This window comes from Martes martes (assembly GCF_963455335.1).
Source record: "Martes martes genome assembly, chromosome: 11".
NCBI lineage: Eukaryota > Metazoa > Chordata > Mammalia > Carnivora > Mustelidae > Martes > Martes martes.
Window position 1 is genome coordinate 106,926,025 of NC_137899.1, and position 20,274 is coordinate 106,946,298.

Here is a 20,274-nt window from a genome sequence, read left to right on the forward strand (position 1 = left end):
CTGAAAGATGGACGTGACGGGACGCAGCAGACAGCAAACTCGTCCCCTAAACAACTCAGCAAACACATCAAGAGCAGGATCAGCTTCGGAAGAACCCGGATGACAGAAGCATTAGACAGAAACAAACAAATCCTGGATTTACAATGACTGAAGATACTGCAGCAGGGACCGAAGGCGGGAGAACAGTATGACAGGCAGATTCAAGAAAGAATAAAGACATCAACCACAAACGAAGAAGATGCCCCTTGGAGTTATCCGTGTGACGGGTGGTCACATATCGATTAGACGCTGCGGAAGAGAAACAAGGCAAACTGGACAGCGGACCCGAGGGAGTGCCCTGGAACGCGGGGGGGAGGGGCGACAAGAGACCGGTGAAGACACGTGGAAGAGACGTGAGGGCCACGGGAGCACCCCGACGGATGCTTCCCCAAGAGCAGAGAGCACAGAGCACCACACGTCAGTTGTGAATGACTGTCATTCCTGGGGACCCACGCACAACAGGGGTTCTCCGAGGGAGGAGTAAAGCTGAGGCCAAAGGAAAAAGAAAGTAGGTCTGCACCCAGACTGGGCGCGGGAAGATCCTGGAACGACACGGGTGTAGGGTTCAGGAAGAATGTGGGGAGACCCACAAAGGCAGCCACGGGGCCGGTCACAAACAATCTTCTCACAGCTACGGCATCAAAGAGAGCAGGACTTTTGAAGGAAGGAAGGAACATCAACGAGACTTTGCCCGTTGGCCGATCTGTGATGCCTGCGTGAGGATCGATAAAGAACATTCCGGGCCCGTCTGTCACGGGCGCTCTCACCTCCTAACCAATGAAACAAACTGAGTGAACAAGCGACTGTCGCTCCTCCTGTTTTCAGGAAACCACAGCAGTCGTGTCAGGGTCAAGCCCAGGCCCGCGTGCGGGGGCTCCAGATATCTGGCTGGGACGCGGTCCAGGTTTACGCACGGACTTCTGTTTCGGCCGCCACAGACTCCAGCCCCGGGGCCGGACTCAGGGCTCCGAGGAGCTGTGCCGGTGCCCGCTCTGTCTGCCGCCCACCCCAAACAGCTGCTCCTTCCTGGCTAACACTGTGCCTGGTACCCCTCAGGGCCGACTGCCCTCCTCAGTCTCCCCGCCACCCCGCATCTCCACGACGGACGTCTTCCAGCAAGAGGGCACGATCCGGCAGTTGGCCGTATTCGACTTCCTTCGCTTCAGAGAGATTGTAAACTTCTTGGGGGCAAAACGCCAATCATCTGCTTCACATGGGCTCAGACAGTCTCCATCCGACCCCTGTGATGTCCACGAGCTGCACCTAACGCTAAGGACACAAGATGAGCAAAAACTCAACGGACACTTGTCTGCACGTGGGTTATTTGTGGAACCACAGGCTTGTTGCTGTTCCCAAAACTCCTTGTTAGAGAGCGTTGATTTTCCACAGTGACTTGTACATGCACAGTCCCGTCGCTCCACCGGGCGTGGACTGATGCTCTGCCGTCCCCTCCTCCCTGCACTGTCTGCAGACCTCGGAGGTCTGGGGGCACTGAACAGGCCAGAGAGACACGCAGCCCTTCCTGGCTCATCCTGTCAGGTGGGTTTGAGGCCGCTGGGCCCGCAGGAAGTGCTTCCCGTTCACGTGGATGTGAAGGAACACGCTCCAGGCCCAGTTTGGGGCATCGGTTTCAATTTCTTTCCCTCATAAATGTTAATTTGTAGACCTACTAACTGCCAAGTTTAGTGTCTGATATTTAATTTAGTTCGACAAATAAAACTGGGCACCTGACTTGACTCACTCTGCTTTCCCCAATTTACTCACTAGGAGAAGGTCTAACAGGCAGGGGACACGTTCTAGTATCATCCTAGCATTCTGAACAGTAAAGCAGATTTTTAAAAATAGCACAGCAAATCACACCTCCCCATCAAAAATAAATCCGTGCCCCCCCCCCCGACCAAACCACAGAAACGACACTCTTTGCCTTGTGTCAAAACCAAGCTAATGAGAGTCGCCAACTTCCCAGCTGCGGAAGGAGCCTCGGGCGGCCTGCAGAGCTGCCTTCTCCCGGAGGAGCAGCGGCGGGCCGGAGGCTCGGCTCGGAAAGGGAGACGGGAGCCGTGCCTGGAAGGAGGAGGAGCCGTGAGTGGTTTGGCAGCCTCTCCTTCTGGTCCTGGCACAGCTCTCGGGAGGCAGAGCCCGGCATGAGCACGTTCTTGACGGCTGAGCCCCCGCAGAGCACGGGGGACATGACGGTGGCGGGAAAGACCGGGGCCTGTCACCTGCTTCAGGCTGCAGAAGACACAGGGTCGTTCAAGCACCAGCACTTGTCATGGGCTCGTTGTGTCACCTGCCTCCTAGCATAGAAGCCCCGTCCCCCCGGCCTTCGGGCGCGACTGTATTTGCAGAAGGTGCCTCGAGGCAGTAGTGAAGGTCAAGTGAGGTCACTGGGATGGACCCAGGCCTGATGCGACGGGTGTCCCGGTAAGAGGTGGAGCTCAGGACACGGCACACAGAGAGGGACAAGCGTGGGAGGACATGGGGAGAAGAGGGCCGTCCACACGCCGGGACAGCGGCTCTCGGCAGAACCGGCCCTGCCCACACCCGGATCCTAGATCTCCAGCCCCCAGGAAGTGTGGAAGTACGTCTCGGTCCTTTCAGCCGCCAGAACAGGTCCTCCGAGGCCCGAAGACCCCACAGCAGCCACTGGTGCCTTTCGGGGGCGCTCTTCTCACTGATGCCGCCGGACAAGTTATTTTTAGAAACTGAACCGGCGCACCTTGCCTGGCTCACAACACTGGGGCCCGTTCCCGCGCACAGGAGACACTCGTCCTGAGGCACGGAGCCTGCCTGCCTTCCGACTTGCTGGTGCCGATCTCAGTCCCAGCGTGACCTTGCAGAGGGCCCTTCCTTGTTGCTCTTACTGAGACTCTGTCCAGGTCCGTTGACAGCAGAGTCTCTCTCATGGGGGTCACATCGGCCACACAGAGAAGAGACAAGTGTAGTAACCTGCTTTCCCTGCGGTGTCGAGGGCGGTACACTCCTGTTGGCGTCCACGGCTCGCGCTATGCAAACGTGCAGACCCCGTCCTCGGTGGGCTGTGGAGCCAGCAGCCCTACAGGCCTCGAGGGACACTTCTGAGGCCGTTCTCGCGAGGAACGATAAGTAGTTCCCAAACACAGGAAGCGTTCCTCAATCTCACGCACAATGAGAGAAATGCACATTAAAACCGCCTTATAATAACAGCATTTTCCACATCCCAGCAGCAAAAACGAAGGGGGGCCAGTACCCAGGGCAGGCAGGGTCTGGGGACACAGGCACCCTTTTCTACATAGTTGGTGGGAGTGTCAGCGAGTCACGCATTTTGGCAGGAAGTTTGCTGATGCGTCTCAAAACAAACAAGAGGTCTCTACCATGACCTACGGTCTTCTAGAAATGTAGCCTGCAGTGACTTTCACCGTGCTGTTTGTTTGAAGTGCAAAATTTGAAAATTGCCTAAATCACCCTTAGCAGTACAAAATAAATAAGTTATTGTACGTGGGATAACAGGAGATCATGGGTCCGTGAAGACGAGCAGAGTCGGGCCGCGAGTGCCCCGTGGAGCCGCCTCTCAGACGCCGTGACACGTGCAGAACAGTGTTTGGTGCTGAGTGGCTGTTACTTATTTGTCACAGAAGGTCTACAGCAGTGCTGGCTTTGGGGAAGGGGCCTGTCCCTCACCATGGGGATGGCTGCCAGGGTGCCGTGGGCACTCGCTCTGGCCTCAGAGAGCAGGGCCAGGGAAGGGGCACCCCAGAACCACGTCCTTTTAGAAAGACTATAACGTACTGGTTTTAAGGATGAAGGTGCCCCAGGCCAGGCGAGCATCCTCATGGGCCCCACTCCGCCACCCACCCAGCGTCCGAGCATCTCCAGCTGGCCTTCCTAGGCGAGCAGTGACACGACACGAAGGAGCGTTAAGCCGCGGAGGCTGGTCAGACAGGGATGGCCAGAGGAGCTACCACTCAAGGTGCAAACGTTGGTCACTAAAGCTCCGGAACAAAGGTGGGGCGCGCAGGACGGGGTCGCTGGTGGCAAGGTGGGCGCGGAGGAGCTCTGTCAGCACCTGGGCCATCCCGTGGCGGACACGACGTTCTGCGTCCCTCGTAGGCTTTCTGCAGCCCTCGGTCGCCAAACCTCCTGCTGCAGCTCGTTCCCTCCGTTCTCGATGACGTGAGGCCTTTCGTCCTTCCCGGTGCTGGGGGATTCATTTTCACGTGTTAGCACTCGTCCTGTGGTCTTCATCTGTGAAACGGGCGCGCATCACCTACCCCCGCATAGCTTCTGGGCAGCGGCCGTTATGCAAGCAGTCAGCGATGCTCATTCCTGCCTCGTCGTCTCCGAGGGTGAAGGGGTACAAGGGTCACAGTCCTTGCCTTTGACGGGGATCAGCGCTGTTTCCTCAACCAGGTTCTCTCTTCCTTACTTCACAACGGGGACAGCACGAAGCCAGCTGTCCCCCAGCACCCCCGCTTCTCATCAGGAGAGAAGTGAGGGACAGTGCTGCAGACGGGGCGGACGCGGCACATGTTCACGGCTCCTCCGTGTGCCGCGCTCGCACGCCGGCCTCGTGGCAGGCTCCTGGCCCTTGATGACTCTCAGGACGGTGACCGGCTCTCGGCATCTACAGAACAACCTGGCTCTACTTCTGAGGATAGACGTGCTATGGGACAGACCTCTTTAAAAATGACATTCAAAGGGGATTCCTGACCTTACCCACAGCACTCCCCCTCATGTACTCAAGACGGGATGTTTGTAAAGGCTTCGTAAGGTTGGCCTCACGGGGCCCGTGTTTTCCGGAGCTCTGCTCTCAGCCCCGACTCAGCGCCGCCAAGCTCCCTTGCAGACAATTCTTCGGAAACCTGCAGGGGCCTTCTTGCCCCACGGCCCGTTCCCAGCTGTCCCTGCCTCCTGCAAACGCACGGCGTCCCCCTCCACTGGGCCGTGCGCTCTCCATGGCCCCAGGACCACGTCCAACCCAGATCCACTGCCCCCGACTCCACTCGCCGAAGGCTGGGGTCCATGAACCTGGCCTCCCGGGACCCCATTCTCGAGCGACCTCTGGTGCCCCAGCAGGGCGGCTGCAAGGCCCCGGGCCTGCACGGGAAGACCAGCTCCCGAGAGGGGCCGGAGAATTCCTTCGCCATTCCCTGCCCCAGCCCCTCCTCTCCCGTCTCGACCCGGGTGTCTCCAGGCCTCGGTCCACACATGCTCCCCTGACTCACTTCTCGGCAGGTCACCCACCACCCTGGACCCCTTGGCCAGGGGTGTTAGTCCCTCCCCTCGGGCACATGGGGCTCAGCTTCTCTCCCACGACAGCTGCCCAGGGGTGAGCAGGTGGTGCCTCAGCGCTGTCATCACGGAGTAGTGGCCCGCGACCCCTTTCCCGACCCCTGTCAGCCCTTGACCTCCCCCCTTCCATGCAGAGCCCCCGGCCAGCAGTCTCCTCTCTGAGGGTCCTTTTGCTCGCTGGGCGGAATGTTAAACCCTAGAATTCTATCCCAAGCAGCCAGGATTCTACAGCAGAAAGTGACCAGACCCGGGGAGGCTGGGGTGTGAGGGCCCCTTCCCCAAGGGAGCCTGGCCCTAGGTCAACCCATTTCCCCGTGAGCCCCGTCCCCAGGTCGGCTCCCACCCCTGGGTCGGTGGCTCCTGACAGTACTTTGGCCTGAGGGGTCCACATTTGGCCCTTCAACTTCCCAGGCCACTATTTGCTTCAAACACGCTCACCATCCTCTGCCAGAGACGGCGTTCCCATCTTGCACACCGGCCCCGGGGTTTCGTGACGAGTATGTTTCCCAGGAAACCTGGCCGACTCCCTTCCGACTCCGTGGGGTGCTGCTTGCTCCCACCCTGTCGTCCGGATGTGAACAGCCTCGCCGTGGGTTCCATCACACCGTGAGTTAAAAGGTCACATCCGCGCGACACCCGTGGAGAAGCGGGCTCCGGGGGCGGCCCGGCACCGGCCGGATTCACCTGAAGGTCTCCAAATCCGTGGCGTGCAGTTCCGGGAGATCATAATGTAGCTGTCGGACAAACAGGAGCGTTTCCTCGTGGAGGGTCGGGCTGACTGATCACCCGGCGGTCATCTTCCCCGTCGCCTTAATGAGTTAGAAGTCAGGCATTCCGGCACGTTCTGAGGTGGTGACACGCGCGGTTCCACAGGGAGGGAGAGGGCCCCTCGTGGACGGGTAACGCGGGGCCGCTTCCCGCTGGCCGCGACCCGGCTGGAACCACAGTGTGCTCCGTGGCCTGCCCCAGGAGAATGGACTCGTGTCAGGGCCCAAGAGAGGAGCCATTTAGCAGGCGAGAACTTTTGTAAAAACGCTGACTGGTTGGTTATGCCGCGTGGCTCCGGGCCTCTGGGCTCTGCATCAGCAAAGTGCTTGGGACAAAGATGAGCAGCGGGTGAACAGAGCTCCCGAGCCCGCCTGTCACGTGGGGCTGAGGACAGAGTCAGGACGCGCTCGGAGCCCCCTTGCCCCCCGCCACGTAGGCCGACTGTGCGCAGGCCGTGTCCCCCCGCGGGCTCAGGCTGCGGGAGCAGAGGCGGGGGCAGGGCGAGAAGGAGGCCCCTGGTGGCGGCGGCGTGGGAACGTGGGACGGGGCCGGTGGATGTGGCGAGACAGTGCGAGCTCGGAACAGGGAAGGGGCCTCAGCAGACAGCCACGCTGCGGCTCCTTGACTTCCGGGGCCAGGGGAAGCCCGAGTCTGCTGTGAAGCCCCCAGTTCGTGGTGGCTCTGCTCTAACCGGGCCGCCGGCCGGCTGTGGTCCAATGTCGCCGGTGTATGTTGTCGGTACAGAAACATATAAGGAAACTTGCCCCCAAAATTACATGTTTAAAGACCACAAACACGATGTTCGGGGCCCATCCGGACGCTTGGGACGCAGACCGGGCCGTGAAGATGGTCTGCCTGGTCCGGGAGTGTTGCCACCACACCACGGGCCGTGAGACGGCGGTGCCAGCTGTCCCTGAATGCTCGGTCTCTGGGAGGAGTGTCACGGCCGACGGCCCGCTGCGGCAGCTCTGCAGGCACGAGACAGCAGGTGCGAGCGGCCTGAGGGTCTGGGAGCGCAGCGTTCTGCCTTCAGGGGACAGTCGGTAAAGCTGGCGAGTTGTGAACGTCTCTCTTGGTAACAGTCAGACATCAAGCCCCCTTCATGGGGCAGCGCCCGCCTCTCCATGCATGGCCCTCTGAGGGTTTGGGAGGAATATGGGAGGAATATGGACAGCAAGGCCCCCGCACAAGGGCTCTGTGCCCCCCACTGCGCCCGGCCACAGTGGCAGCAGCAAGTGAGGGACAGGTGTCTCCCCAAACCCTGTCTGGCAAGCCGCAAGGAGGGGAGGACCCCACAATTGTCTCTTGGTCGGAGGCTCAGCGACAGCAGTGCATACAGTAGGCACTCACGGATGTGCATTCCTCCACTGAGAACAGCACCCAGGGCCGAATCCCATGTACGATCTGGCCTGTGTGTGTGTGCCCACACTCACTGCACTTAAAGCGGGGGACGGAGTCGGGGGTGCCCTGCCCCCCTGGGCTTTTAACCGGGCTGCCGGCTGCCTGACCGGCTCAGCCGTGGTGGCCAGCACACTGTTGCTGACACTTCTGACATAGGTTAGTTGTATGGCAGGAACCAGGGGACGTGTATGTGGCAGGAGGGGTGCTGCGAGCTCCCCATCCCTGCCCCACGCCTTCTCCCCCTGCCCTAGACCACATGCCCTGAACGGCGATTCCAGACAGCGAGGACTGCGAGCCTTACCAGGACCATGTGGCCGGTGGAGATGTCCATGTTGGACTGCACGGGCTCCTCAGACCAGGACGACGTGCTGCTCCGTGCAGACGGGCTGGGCATTGGGCCGTCGCTGAACTGCGAGGAGACGCTGTTGACGCGTGACGCATGCGGGACCTCTGGGCGCTCCGATGTGCGCACGGCCATGCGCTGCCGACACAGCTCCTAGGAGACAGCGACGGTGGGTTAGGGGTGCCCTCATGGCCCGCGGTCTCACCCCCAGACCTGCCCGACCCGAGAGCCCACGGGCAGACAGGGGTCTGCCCTGTGGCCACGCATGTGTGCACGGATGCACACACATACAGATATCCCACACATAGAGGGATACACGACACACAGATACACACGCAGATATCACACAGGTGCACGGATGTACACACGGACACACACAGAGATGCACACGTGTGTATACACACATACACAATACACACAGATCTCCCACACCTATACGGATCTATAACACACACACACAGATACACATGTACACAGACACAGAGTGCAGACACACACACATGCACACAGAGAAGAGGACACTGGGCCCGCTGTGGTGACGGGTTATCTTGGAATGACGTGACGTATGGGCTGAGTTAGCCCGTCTTTCCTTCCTTTTTAGAATTTCGGTCACAGTGGGAAAGACAGGGTTTTACACGGGGCTCTGAACTTGGTACTATGCCCTGGTCTTCAGGAAAAAACAAACACCTTTTTTGGTTCTTCCCTTTTTCTACCAAACAGCACCCAAACTGATGAGAGCTCACACGACAGAGGACAGAGGATGGCAGTGGGATGGACACTGGGGAGGGTGTGTGCTGTGGTGAGTGCTGTGAAAGTGTGTAAGCCTGACAATTCACAGACCTGTGCCCCTGGGGCTAACAATACATTATATGTTAATAAAAATAATTTTTAAAAAATCACATGTGAAAAGGAAAGTTTATGGTTTAACGGAAGAGGTTTGCTTCTCTGCCCAGACCTGCAAAGACCAAGTCTCCAAATTTAAAGGAAAACCTCGGTATGACAGCTGAACGGAGCTGCTGCCCGGTCCCCACGGGGTCCCAGGCGACCCCAGGCAGGGCGGGGTCTGAACACGTGGCTGGGGACAGCTCGCAGAAGCAGGGGACCCTGGGGGGGGCCACGCATGAGCTCCTGGCTGTCACTGGGGAGCCGGCCGGGACCCCCCGCAACTTCTCACTAGCAAAATACCTGCATCTTGTCTGATGAATCCCAGCCTTTTGCCCCCGAAATGACCATGGTAACCTGAGCCACCGAACTAAAATGATATCAAGAAAAACTCTGTAAGAGAATCTGAGCCGAGAGAGGAATTAAAAATGCACTCACAGGGCGCGGTGCTGGACAGCCGCACGGCTCCGGGGTGCTCCTCCCTTCCCCGTGGTGCGCCCGGTGCGGGGGTCGCACCCTGCTGCCCCCACGAGCTCAATGTGCCCCAGGGCGAGGCTAAAGCCCCCAGAACCCCTACACTTGTTCTTTATCCCTCACGCGGGCTTCATGTCCTTGCCGTTCAAGACCTTCCTGGGGCCACTGTCACCACAGCGAAGGGAGCCCCCCGCCCGCCCAGCGCAGCTCCCCTGGGAGGCACGGCTTGGGCGCCCGGAGCCACATGGTGCCTGCCGCCCGGCGCCACATGGTGCCTGCCGCCCGGCACAGGTACGCGGAAGGCCCCACCGCCCGCCAGAGCAGTGGGTCTTACGGAGCAGGGCTGCGGGCGCCCGAAGAGACGGGAGACCTTCTCACCGAGGGCCGCCGCGCCGGCCCCGGCACGGACGAGCGGGGGAGGCGAGCTGCACTTCCCCTGGGCCCCCCACCGCCCTCAGGGTTTGCCAGCTCATGCCTGGTGTTCAGATAATGAGTTTGTTTAAAAAACCAAGCCAGGTTTCCTCAGAATCTTAAAAACAAACAACACACACACCCCCACCGACCCAGACACAGCGGGCCATTCTAACAGAGAGGTGGTACCAGGACCACATCTTCGCCCCAGACGCTCGTGGGATGTCACTTGACTTTGGAGAAATCATACCAATGGCGTTTCTTTAATAAATGCTATGGTTCCACCTGTCCAGAGGCAAGATTCACCAGCTCCACCCGAAGCACAAACACGACACGGGGTCGGCCCAGGGGCTCAGATGCGCCCTTCCGGAAGGAGTGCCCTTGGCGAGGAAGGTTCGGGAGGGCTGAGATTTGGTCACTGAGAAGCCAGCGTCACACCAGGTAGGGTCACACCAGCTCGAAGACCGCCCTGCACCCACGCGGGGAGATGCGAGGACGGCCCAGCCCCTGATTCCCGTTCCTCCCTCACGCAAGGTCTCGGAGCCTGAGTGTTTCCATTTGAAAAATGGAGGCGCTGGTCTCCTTACCAGAGGACGCCCGTGTGGTGCCCGCTGCAGAGAAAGTCTTCGGTCGTTCTTCAGCAGATGTTAGCACAAAAAATCAAAACAGGTCTCTAAGCTGGAACAAACGCTCAGGGGCTCGGCAAGTCCCAAGGTATTTCTGAAGAAAGTGCAGCATTTCGGAGCTCAAGAGGCAGCAGGTCGTCCCCGCAGGCCTGCTGGTCTGACAGGTGACTTGGGGTCACTGGGCGTCCCGCAGGGCCCCATGGGGCTGCGACCGAGGGCCGGGCACTCCGAAGTGCTACTCAGGGCTGGCGCTCCTCGTAGGTCTTTAAAGAACAAAATTCTTAAAAGCAGAGGGAAGCTTCCAAGCAGAACCGGTCTCCAGCCTGCTTCCAACGGCAGCGCAGCCCTCCCCTCCACACCAGACGCCCTGGTTGCAGAGGGGCCCCTCAAGTGTGGCAGTCGCCCTGGTGTGGCGCAGAGGGGAGAGCGGAGCACGCCCGCACCGAGAAGGCCCACGGCCTCTTCCTTCGTGTCCTTACGTACAGGTAAAGCAGGCGTCACCTGCTCGGGCCGTCTTGATGTCGGACGGACTGCTGCCCTGTTTCTGCATAATGAACACAGGAGCTGCTGAGACAGGGAGTGTCTGGAGGGGATGACGGTCTCCTGACCAGAGGCTGGGTTGCAAGTGGGTTCTTGGGTTTGAGGTCACGTGCACTGGAGGCCTGTGAGCCCCCCCACCCCACAGTGGGTGGCCACCCGCAGCTGTGCTCCCCGGCCTTCCCAGCCAGCGTGCTGGGCTGGGCTTTCCAAGGGCTGGGAGGGGCTGGACGCCAGGGAGACGTGCACAGCTCTGCTGTCCCAGCAGAGACTCCACCTAGAACCCGGGGCTCAAGAGACCCGTGCCGTAACACCTTTGCCTCTGACCCTTCTCCCTGGCTTCCGGGTAGTCACTCCCCTGATCGGAGCACCCGAGTGACAACGCCTAATTCCGGTCCTGGCTTGGGCAAACCCCTAGCCTCTCTGAGTCCCAGGTTCCTCCTCCGTGGAAGCAAGCCCGTGGTTCCGGAGGACAAAGTACGATCACGTGCTCGCCTTCAGCACGGCCTGGCCTGTGATTAGCGACTATTAATTTACTCGGCTCTCGCTGCGCGCGCATACCATTCCCAGGCACCAGCCGGGTCTGTGGGGTAGGACCAGCAGGGCCCTGAGCTCCCCGCACTTGTGGCCCAGCGCAGAGAGCCCATGAGGTCTGTCGGGTGTTTTAGGGGATGGGGCTGGTGGGCGGGGGCCTCCGGGATGAGGCCCTACGGGTCCGCCAGGGTCGTCTGGAGAGGCTAAAGCTTGCAGGTGGACGGCGTTAGCGGCAGGAGCGATGGAGAAGCACAGCCCTTGTCGGTGCACATTTCCAAACTGTGCTGCGCCTGGTCCCACCACGGCTCCGGCTGCAGTCGGCTCTCCAGGGAGCACGAGAAGAGCGAGCGGGTCTGTCTGTCCGTTCGGCCGTGCGGTCCGTGGTGTGGCTTTCTGCGCAGCCGAGGCCCCGAGGAACGCTGCCATTCACAGCCCACCCGTGCCCACAGGCTTCCCACGCGTCCGAAGAGAATTCCACCCGCCGTTTGGGTCTCCTGGCAGCCCGGCCCTTGCCGAGGCGCGAGCTCTGGTGACGGAGGTTCCTACGGGACCAGCCCCCACCTCAGCTCCTGCGAGGCCGGGGTCTGAGCTCTGCCCTGGCGAAGGAGGAGCAGCCCTCCTATGACCGTGGGCACAGCGTGTGCCTTCTGCCGCCTTGTCCTCTGAATCCGGGACGCGGGAAGGAACAGCGGGCCGTCCCGAGTTCCAGGGCTGCTGCAGGAGGTCTCATCACCACCACCCGGGAGCACACGGTGAGCGAGGGGGCCGCGCGTGCGCTGCGCCCGCTCCGCGGACTGTTGGGGGCAAGCCCTGTCCTCCGGGTCTCCCTCCAGGCTGACACAAGGCCACGCCCGTCCATCTGGGACAAAACCAGAGGCTCCTTGCAGACACGCCCGCCAGGAGGGGACACGCGCCAGGCCCGCTGCCTCTGGGGGACCCCGGCGGTGCAGACTGCACCCTCCTCTCTGCCCTGCTGTCCTCTCTGAGGAAATCACCAGAGGCCCCTTAGGTACTGCTTGTGGTTGATGACAGTCCGTAAAGGAACAATAGAAATTCTGTATTCTAACCAGTCTCTGTACTATTACATTAAAAAATTTAAGTTTCCAGAAGATAACTGAATTTCTTTTTAAAAGACAAAATGCAGACTGCAGCCTGACTCAGTTGAGTCAGGTCAGGGTCAAGGTCAGGGTCAGAGGCACAGGCTGAGCGTCAAGAGCAGGGTCAGGAGCAGACTCAGGAGCAGGGTCAAGGTCGGGGTCAGGGTCAGGCACAGGCACAGGGTCAGGTCAGGGTCAGGCTCAGGATCAGGTGTAGGGTTGGGTCTGGTGCAGGGTCAGGGTCAGGTCAGGGTCAGGCTCAGGATTAGGTGCTGGGTCAGGCGTGGGTCAGGGTCTGGTGTAGGGTCAGGTCGGGGTCAGGCACAGGCTCAGGCGTAGGTCAGGGTCTGGTGCAGGGTCAGGGTCAGGTCGGGGTCAGGCACAGGCTCAGGCATGGGTCAGGGTCAGGTCGGGCTCAGGCGTGGGTCAGGGTCAGGTCGGGGTCAGGCACAGGCTCAGGCGTAGGTCAGGGTCTGGTGTAGGGTCAGGTCGGGGTCAGGCACAGGCTCAGGCATGGGTCAGGGTCAGGTCGGGGTCAGGCAGAGGCTCAGGCATGGGTCGGGTCAGGTCGGGGTCAGGCACAGGCTCAGGCATGGGTCGGGGTCAGGTCGGGGTCAGGCACAGACTCAGGCATGGGTCAGGGTCAGGTCGGGGTCAGGCACAGGCTCAGGCATGGGTCAGGGTCAGGTCGGGGTCAGGCACAGGCTCAGGCATGGGTCAGGGTCAGGTCGGGGTCAGGCACAGGGTCCTGCACTGTGCAGATGTGCAGATGTGCTTCTCTCAGCAGAGCTGCCAGGGGAGAGGGAGAGGTTCTGGCCTCCCTTCAGACCAGAAAGTTCCACTGGCCTCTAGGCAACGCCACAGTCTTCACGTCAAAGTCTCATCTGCACCTAGAGAGGCAGCTGCGGTTCACACAGAGACACGTGGAGGGCTGACCTCTCGGACCCCTCAGCTGTGACATGGCAGTGATGGGTTGGGCATAAACATTATTTAAAATGTAATTTGAAGTTTGCAGCATCAGTTTCCGTTACCCAGAAATGCTATCGGGCCCCAGCGCTCCCTGCTCTCCCCGCCCTGCATTTACCACCGTCAGGCTCGCGGGGGGTGCCGTGTGGGACAGAGCAGAGACTCAGTCGGCCGTGACAAGCACCGCAGACTTTCCCCAAATGCATCTTCCCTTGGCTGGAAAAGGATGTGCCGAGCCTCCCAGCCCCTCGTGAAACACCAACAATCTTCCCATTTTTAAGACCCAGACTAAATCCACTTCAGTTTTTAAATCATGGTCAGGGGAGCAGCACGTTAATGAAAATGGCATTCGGCTTGACCGCCTCGAGTTTATAAGACAATTACCATCCTCGTGTCGTGACTCATGGGATTCAGCCACCGAGAGGCAGTTAATTATGAAGGGGGAGAAAGGTAGGTCTCGTCAAACGGCTCTGAGTCCCAGACCCACACGTGGGGTCCGCCAGCCAGTCACGCGGCCCCTTCAGACGGCTCCCAGTCGGCTGCCCTGGGCCCAGTCATGCCGCCGGAAGGTACCGAGCACCCGAGATCCACACCCACGCGGGACTGTGTCCCACGTGCACCTGCTGCAGGACAGAGAGCTCACTACGGGCTCACGACTCACTCCCCCCGGGAGCTTCACCAAATCGCTTTTCTTTGCTCATCGAATGCGGAAGAAAACGCCAGTGCGGGTGTGAATGAGAGAACCGTTTTTCAGAGAGCAAAAGGGTCAGTCACTTATTTTGGGAACGTGCTGCTCGACAGTTCCAGGCCATCCGGCTCCAGAGATGGGTTCCAGGTCTTTCCGGGGAGATCCACCCATCTGCGCATCTCTGCTCTGTCCCCTCTTGCTGTGCCCCCCGCCCTGCCATGGTTCAAAAAAAGTTCTTGAGGAAACAGATGCAGGGGCGCCTGGGTGGCTCAGCGGGTTAAAGCTTCTGCCTTCGCTCAGGTCATGATCTCAGGGTCCTGGGATCGAGCCCCACATCGGGCTCTCTGCTCAGGGGGAGGCTGCTTCCCCCTCTCTCTCTGCCTGCCTCTCTGCCTACTTGTGATCTCTGTCAAATAAATAAATAAAATCTTAAAAAAAAAAAGAAAAGTATTGTGTGTGCCATGTAGTAAGTAGTAAGTCACTGTTATTTAAAAAGAAAAAGAAAACAGATGCAGGCCGCTTCACGTTCCCGAGGAGAGAGTGTGTGCACAAGGAGAAGACAACGCAGTTTCATGGGAGACCTTCCCATGGCAGCCATCCACGGTCAGTAAGCACGCGTCCTAGATCACTAGTGTTTTAGGGAAAATCCCACGGTGGAAAGAGAAATCCATCCGAGATAGAGAACACAGGCAGGGGACAGACCCGTCTGTGTAAAGACCCATGTGCAGACGTGACCGGGACGGAGGCAGGTGACAGCAAGGACTGCGGGCACAGACTGGGGAGTCGGAATCCTGCTCGGCTCCTTGCCAGCTGCACGATGTGGGATGAGGGGCTCGACCCACCCCACGTCTCCGTTTCCTGACCACGCAGAGCTGGTGGGGCAGGTTCTAGGAGCGGCTGCTGCTGAGGCCCCCAGCGCCACACTGGCCTGTCCCTGCTGCCGGGCTTCTGGGCTCCCTCACGCCCGGGCATGGATGGGGGGCAGACGACGTCAGGACAGCGGACCAGGCCCCACGGCCGGGGTGCCGGCCCCGCCGGACCACAGCAGCACGGGCCACGTGGGAGCCAGCGTGGCGCTGGACCACTGTCTCCAGAAGGGGACTCTCCCCACCCTTCCCGTAGCAACCAGAGAACGGGATTTCTAAAAAGAAAACAACAGTGTTTTCAGGCCCCGAGATTTAAGGGTTTGATCACAAAGTAGACACAAAGTAGACCCGTGAAGCTTGGGTCACGCTATTTGAAATACCCGAGAGGTCCTTCGTTTGTCAGGAAAGGCGGAAACATGAGTGCCTGCACCCAGGTGTCCACAGCTCTCCAAGGACACTCAAAGCCTCAGCCCCCGCGCGGCGCGGGGCCGTCTCCAGTGTGTCCGGAGTCCTCCGCGTGCGGCCCTCCCCCGGCCCCCTCCCCCAGCCCCGGGGCCGGACCCTTCTGAGCAGGGTCAGCCCAGAGAGCCCCACGTTCTCAGGACGCAGGCCCGCTCGCCGCCTCCCGACCCCACAGCCCCCACCGCCCGAGAGGCCGCCGGCTCTCTGCGACTGGAAGCCGAGGCCCCGGGGTGTCTCCGCAGAGCCCCGGAGGGTCCCATGCTTCTTTGTAACACAATTTGCAGAAAATAAGCTGAATAGGGTTCTGGGGGCAGAAATCCATCCACACACATAATAATGCAAATGTCTCACTTCTCAAATCTTTATCTGATGGGGGAAATTGCAGAGAGTGGGAATCGCTCTGAGAGAAAAGACCTGTCATTCCCAAATTCTGCCGAAAGAAAGACCAAGACGACAAAGGCTTAAGAAAAAACGCTTTGTACCTTTCAAGGAACAATCAGAACAAAGCAGCTCGCTGCCCAAGTGTGTCCACAAAGGGCGGCTGGAGTTTTAGGGTTATTTGGAGAGCGTGATTTGCGGTAACAGGGCAGAACTGAAGAGGACGGCACAAAGCCGCCGGGGCGGGCGGGACGGCTCGTTAGGGTGGGCTGGGAGGGAGGAAGGCCAATTACTTTCCAGGCCGCATAAAGCACCGAGCGAGCTGAAAAGGAGCCGGCCCTCTCCGGGGAGGGACCCCGCTCCCGCTCGCGGGGCACCGCGCAATCCCACAGATAGAGCGAACAATGGGGCACAAAGCCCCCGGGGGGCGGCCCCCGGGACGGCTGGCGGACGGCGCGCCTGGGGCTCGGGCCGCCCGGAGCTCCCAGTGCAGGGAGGTCCTTCTCGCAGGGCCCCCGACGCAGAAGCAAACACAGGGGACCCGGAAGGGCACCGGGAGATCCTAATGGAGACCCTCTGCCCGCGGCCGGGAAGACAGGCGGTTTACTTCCTTTTTTATTTTGCTCATTTTTTTTCCCCCTAAATCAAGCCTGTGTGACTTTTGTGATAAGGAACACCAAAACGAGGGGTGTTCAGGATGTATGAAATCTTTCATTCAGTAGGATTAAGACTAAGTGAAGTGTTTAGAAAGTGTGTGGGGACAAGGACGGAGAACACATCCCAGACCGTCAAGACTGGCTCCACCGTCACATTAGAGAGAAAGGCGCGTCAAGAAAGAGGACGGCGTGTCTGCGCCCCTCTCCCGTCCACGGTGGGGCTCCTAGGCAGGCTCCTCGCGACGTGAGCGGGTCTGCGAGGGGCTGCTGCACGTGGCGGGCCGGCCAGGCGGGGGCGCGGAGACAGGTTTACGGGGACGCGGCTTACATAAATTCTCTCACCGTAAATAGCCCATCTGAGGACGACCGCTGTGGGAAGAAAAACGAGCTCTGAGCTAGAAGGGCTCTCCCCAACATCACAGGACACGGGGGATGCTGGGGAGCACTAGGGGACCCCAGGGGGACACGGGGGGGACACTGGGAGGCACGGGGGACACTGAGGGCACAAGGGGGACACTGAGGGATATGCTCAGGGGCACCAAGGGGACACATAGGGGACATGGGGAAGCCACTGAGGCACCACAGGGGGGACCTTAGGAGGACACTGGGGGCATTGGGGTGACACTGTGGTGACACTGGGGAACATGGGGGGACACGGGGGATATGGGGACACCAGGGAGCACTGGGAGACACTGGGGGACATGGGGCACTGGCAGGCATAAGAGGGACCCTGACAGTGGGGGGCAGAGGGGGACACTGGGGGGACTCCGGGGGGACACGAGCAGGACACCAGAGGATCTGCTGGGAGGCACCAGAGAGCACCAGAGAAGACACAGGCAGACACACAAGGGACACTGGGGGGCACTGGAGGACACATGGGGGACACCAAGGGACATTTGGGGGACAACAGGGGAACACCAGGGGGCACTGGGGTGACACTGCAGGGCACAGGGGGATACTAGGGGACACAGGGGGACATGGGGGCATTAGGGACCACTAGGGGACACTGGCGACATGTGGGAGACACTGTGGGGACACAGGGCCACGGCCAGTTCTGGGAGACAAACAGGATCCCCCCTTCTCCTCCCACGGGGGTCAGAGCCATAGCAGGCACCCTGGTGGCTCACGCCTCGTCTGGGTCAGAGCCACACCTGCTCCCCGGATGGAGGGCCTAGTTCACAGCTATGCTATGTGACCAGCCTTCTGACGTGTGGCCACTGCTGCCTGTCTTGGGACACCTCCTCCCCACCTCCACCGGACTTCTCGGTGATTTGGACCGTGGGGTAACAGAGCACACCGTGCCACACGGAAGGGACGTTTCTCCAGGGCGAATCCCAACCCGGGCTCCAGAACCCGGGCAGGACGGCTGCTCGCTCGGCCCATTCCCTGGGGCTCTGGCGGCGTCCCCCACCATCGCCACCCTCATAACCGCTGGGGCAGCACACCGTGTCCTCTGGTCCAGCGTGCAGCTGTGTTATCGTAAGTGCCAGGTTCCACAACATTCATAAACTGACCAAAAGAGCTCCATGATAAACACCGTTTGCCAAGAAATATTGAGTAATTTTATCCCATTTTGCAAGATGTTTCCTCAAAATAAAATTCAAAGACACATATTAACTTATAGAAATGAAAATATTTTTCCAGAGTGTTTTGAATCTAGAAGGGTCTTCGAGTAGTCCCAGGTCAGAAGGAGAAGAACTGCTTCCCCCCTCCCTGCCCCGCACGCTGGCGTGACCCCACGGCGGGCGCTAAGGAACGGCCATCCTGTGTTGTCCTCGAGTTATCAGGACAAGAACTACGTCTCGCTCCCGAACTTGGGGACAGAGGTCGTTTCCATCTGTCATCCTTCCACCTGGGGACTGTCTAGGCCCCGGAGACAGCTCGAGAGCCTTGTCTAGTCCAGAGGCTTCCTACAGTCTCGGGACCCCGCAGGTGGCACGCTCCCCCCAGGGAGGCTCTGAAGGCCACGAGTGAGTGCGCGCGACTGTCCACACGCGCGTGACGTGTCTGAAACCCACTCTTCTTTGAGGCTGCCTCTCCTTTAAGACCAAAGGTGCCCTCATCTTCTGCTCCGCCCCCGGTACACATGGAACTCAAGTCAGAGGAAGGAAAGCACATCGTGTCAGGAAGCATCCTTCTCCGACAGCCCGCACTCGGCGCGGGCTTCCGGAACCACGGCCCAGGCGGGAACCCGGAGCTGGCTGCGCCGCGGACGAGGCCCCTCGGATGGACACGCAGCCGTTGGGGCCCCAAGCAGCCCGGCCGGGCCCCATCTGCGCGGCAGGTCCGACGACAGACACCAACCCCAGGCGTGCGGGGTCCTGCGGCCGTGACCCTCCCGGCGTGAAGTCGCAAGCGTTCCTGAGAAGCCCTCGACGCCTTCCGAGTTCACAGCTCCGGCTCCGTGGACTCGGCCTCTGTGAGCACAGCGGCCCCACACGCACGGTTCAAACTCAGACGAGCCAAAGTCACCGAGTCTGTCAAAAATAAACTTCAGAGCAACCTGGGCCTGACATGGGCTGGGCGGGAGGGCGGTTTTCTGTAAGGAACTTTGGTCCTGTTCCTAACTTCCCTCTTGCTCAAAAGGTAAGGAATTCTGCTCGTTCGTCATCACGGCGCCATCACGTCGGGGCGGCACACGAGCCGGCCGGCAGCAGGGACGGTCTGGGGAGCGGTCTACACCCTCCTCTCACCAGCGCCGCTCACGCCCGTGTCTTAGTGCCGTGTCCCCATCAGCTTTTACCGAGCACCAGAAGGTCCCCTGCTCGGGGCCGCGTGTTTATCAAGCAGATCGGGCATTTTGGGGTCCCAGGGTGGGCCTACACGTTCACAGAAGGACACGGCAGGGAAGGAACAGGACCAGGCCCGTCTCAGTGCCCCGCGGCGGGGAGGGAAGCCCAGCGAGATGGAGAGTAATGGAGACCACGGACGCGAAGTGCAGCATCGGGGCAAACAGAGGGTCCAGATGAAAGGGCGCTGGTGTGGGCAGCAGCTCAGGCCACCCCGGGCTGGGCGGGAAGTCTCGGCGAGGCTGTGGGGTCCGCACAGGCTGACAGATGGGAATGATCTGGAAGGGTAAAGCCGAGTGGGGGGCCGTCCGTGTGAGGGGAGCGGGCTGCACAAAGGTTCAGCGGCAGACTAGCGCAGGGGACATCCCCGGCGCTGCGAGGGGCCAGCCGGGGCACAGATGCATTCAGGTCCTTCCACTCTGCAGCGGCACCTAATTAAGCCAGAGGGCACGGCCTGGGGGTGGGGACAGGCCAGGCCCCCTCGCAGCTGCCTCTCTGCGCGGGGGCTGCACATGGTCCACCCGATTACTCCATCTGAAGCTGCTCCGCAGGGCGACCCATCGGCCCGAGGCCACAAGAGTGCTCGGAGGAGCCCCGGCGCAGTGGCTTTCCTCTGCCCGGAAACGGGTGAAGGGCTCTGGCCTCGAGGCCCCGTCAGAGTATCTGAGAGTCTGTCGTGTCCAGAAGGGCACGGGGTTGACCTTCAGAGGAAGTCAGCACTTCCAATGGCCTCAGTCCCGCCCGGGTGCCGTCCTGTGACTCGGGCCAGGCCGTGGGAAGTGAGCTGTGGGCGTGGCGGGAGGAGAGACGTCGGGAGGGTCCAGGGCGCGGGGGCTTGGGGTGCTGCCAGGCTCGGCTGGGCTTCCCGGCCTGGAGTCGATCGGAGACCTGCAGACTCACGGCGCGCCCAGGAAACCCCACGCACGCAGGGGCAGGGAGGCCGCCGTGCGGGGTCAGGAGAGCGACAGCTCAGTGCAGCCAAGGACAATCAGAGGTTTTATCCTGGTTTCCCCTCATGTTTCAGTTTCAGAGTGTGGGGCCACCAGACTCAGGACCTTCATTCTCCTTGAATGTGGCAGAGGATAG

General features: G+C 60.4%; 1 protein-coding gene across 1 annotated transcript in view; it reads right to left on the reverse strand.

Moving 5' to 3' along the window:
• Positions 1-20,274, reverse strand: part of PTPRN2 (protein tyrosine phosphatase receptor type N2) — a gene marked incomplete at both ends in the record, with an annotated part of 716,654 nt that overhangs the window by 73,844 nt on the left and 622,536 nt on the right. The window contains one exon of the mRNA XM_080818767.1: positions 7,781-7,975. Coding sequence (XP_080674893.1) covers positions 7,781-7,975 — 195 coding nt within the window. The remainder of the gene's footprint in view (positions 1-7,780; positions 7,976-20,274) is intronic.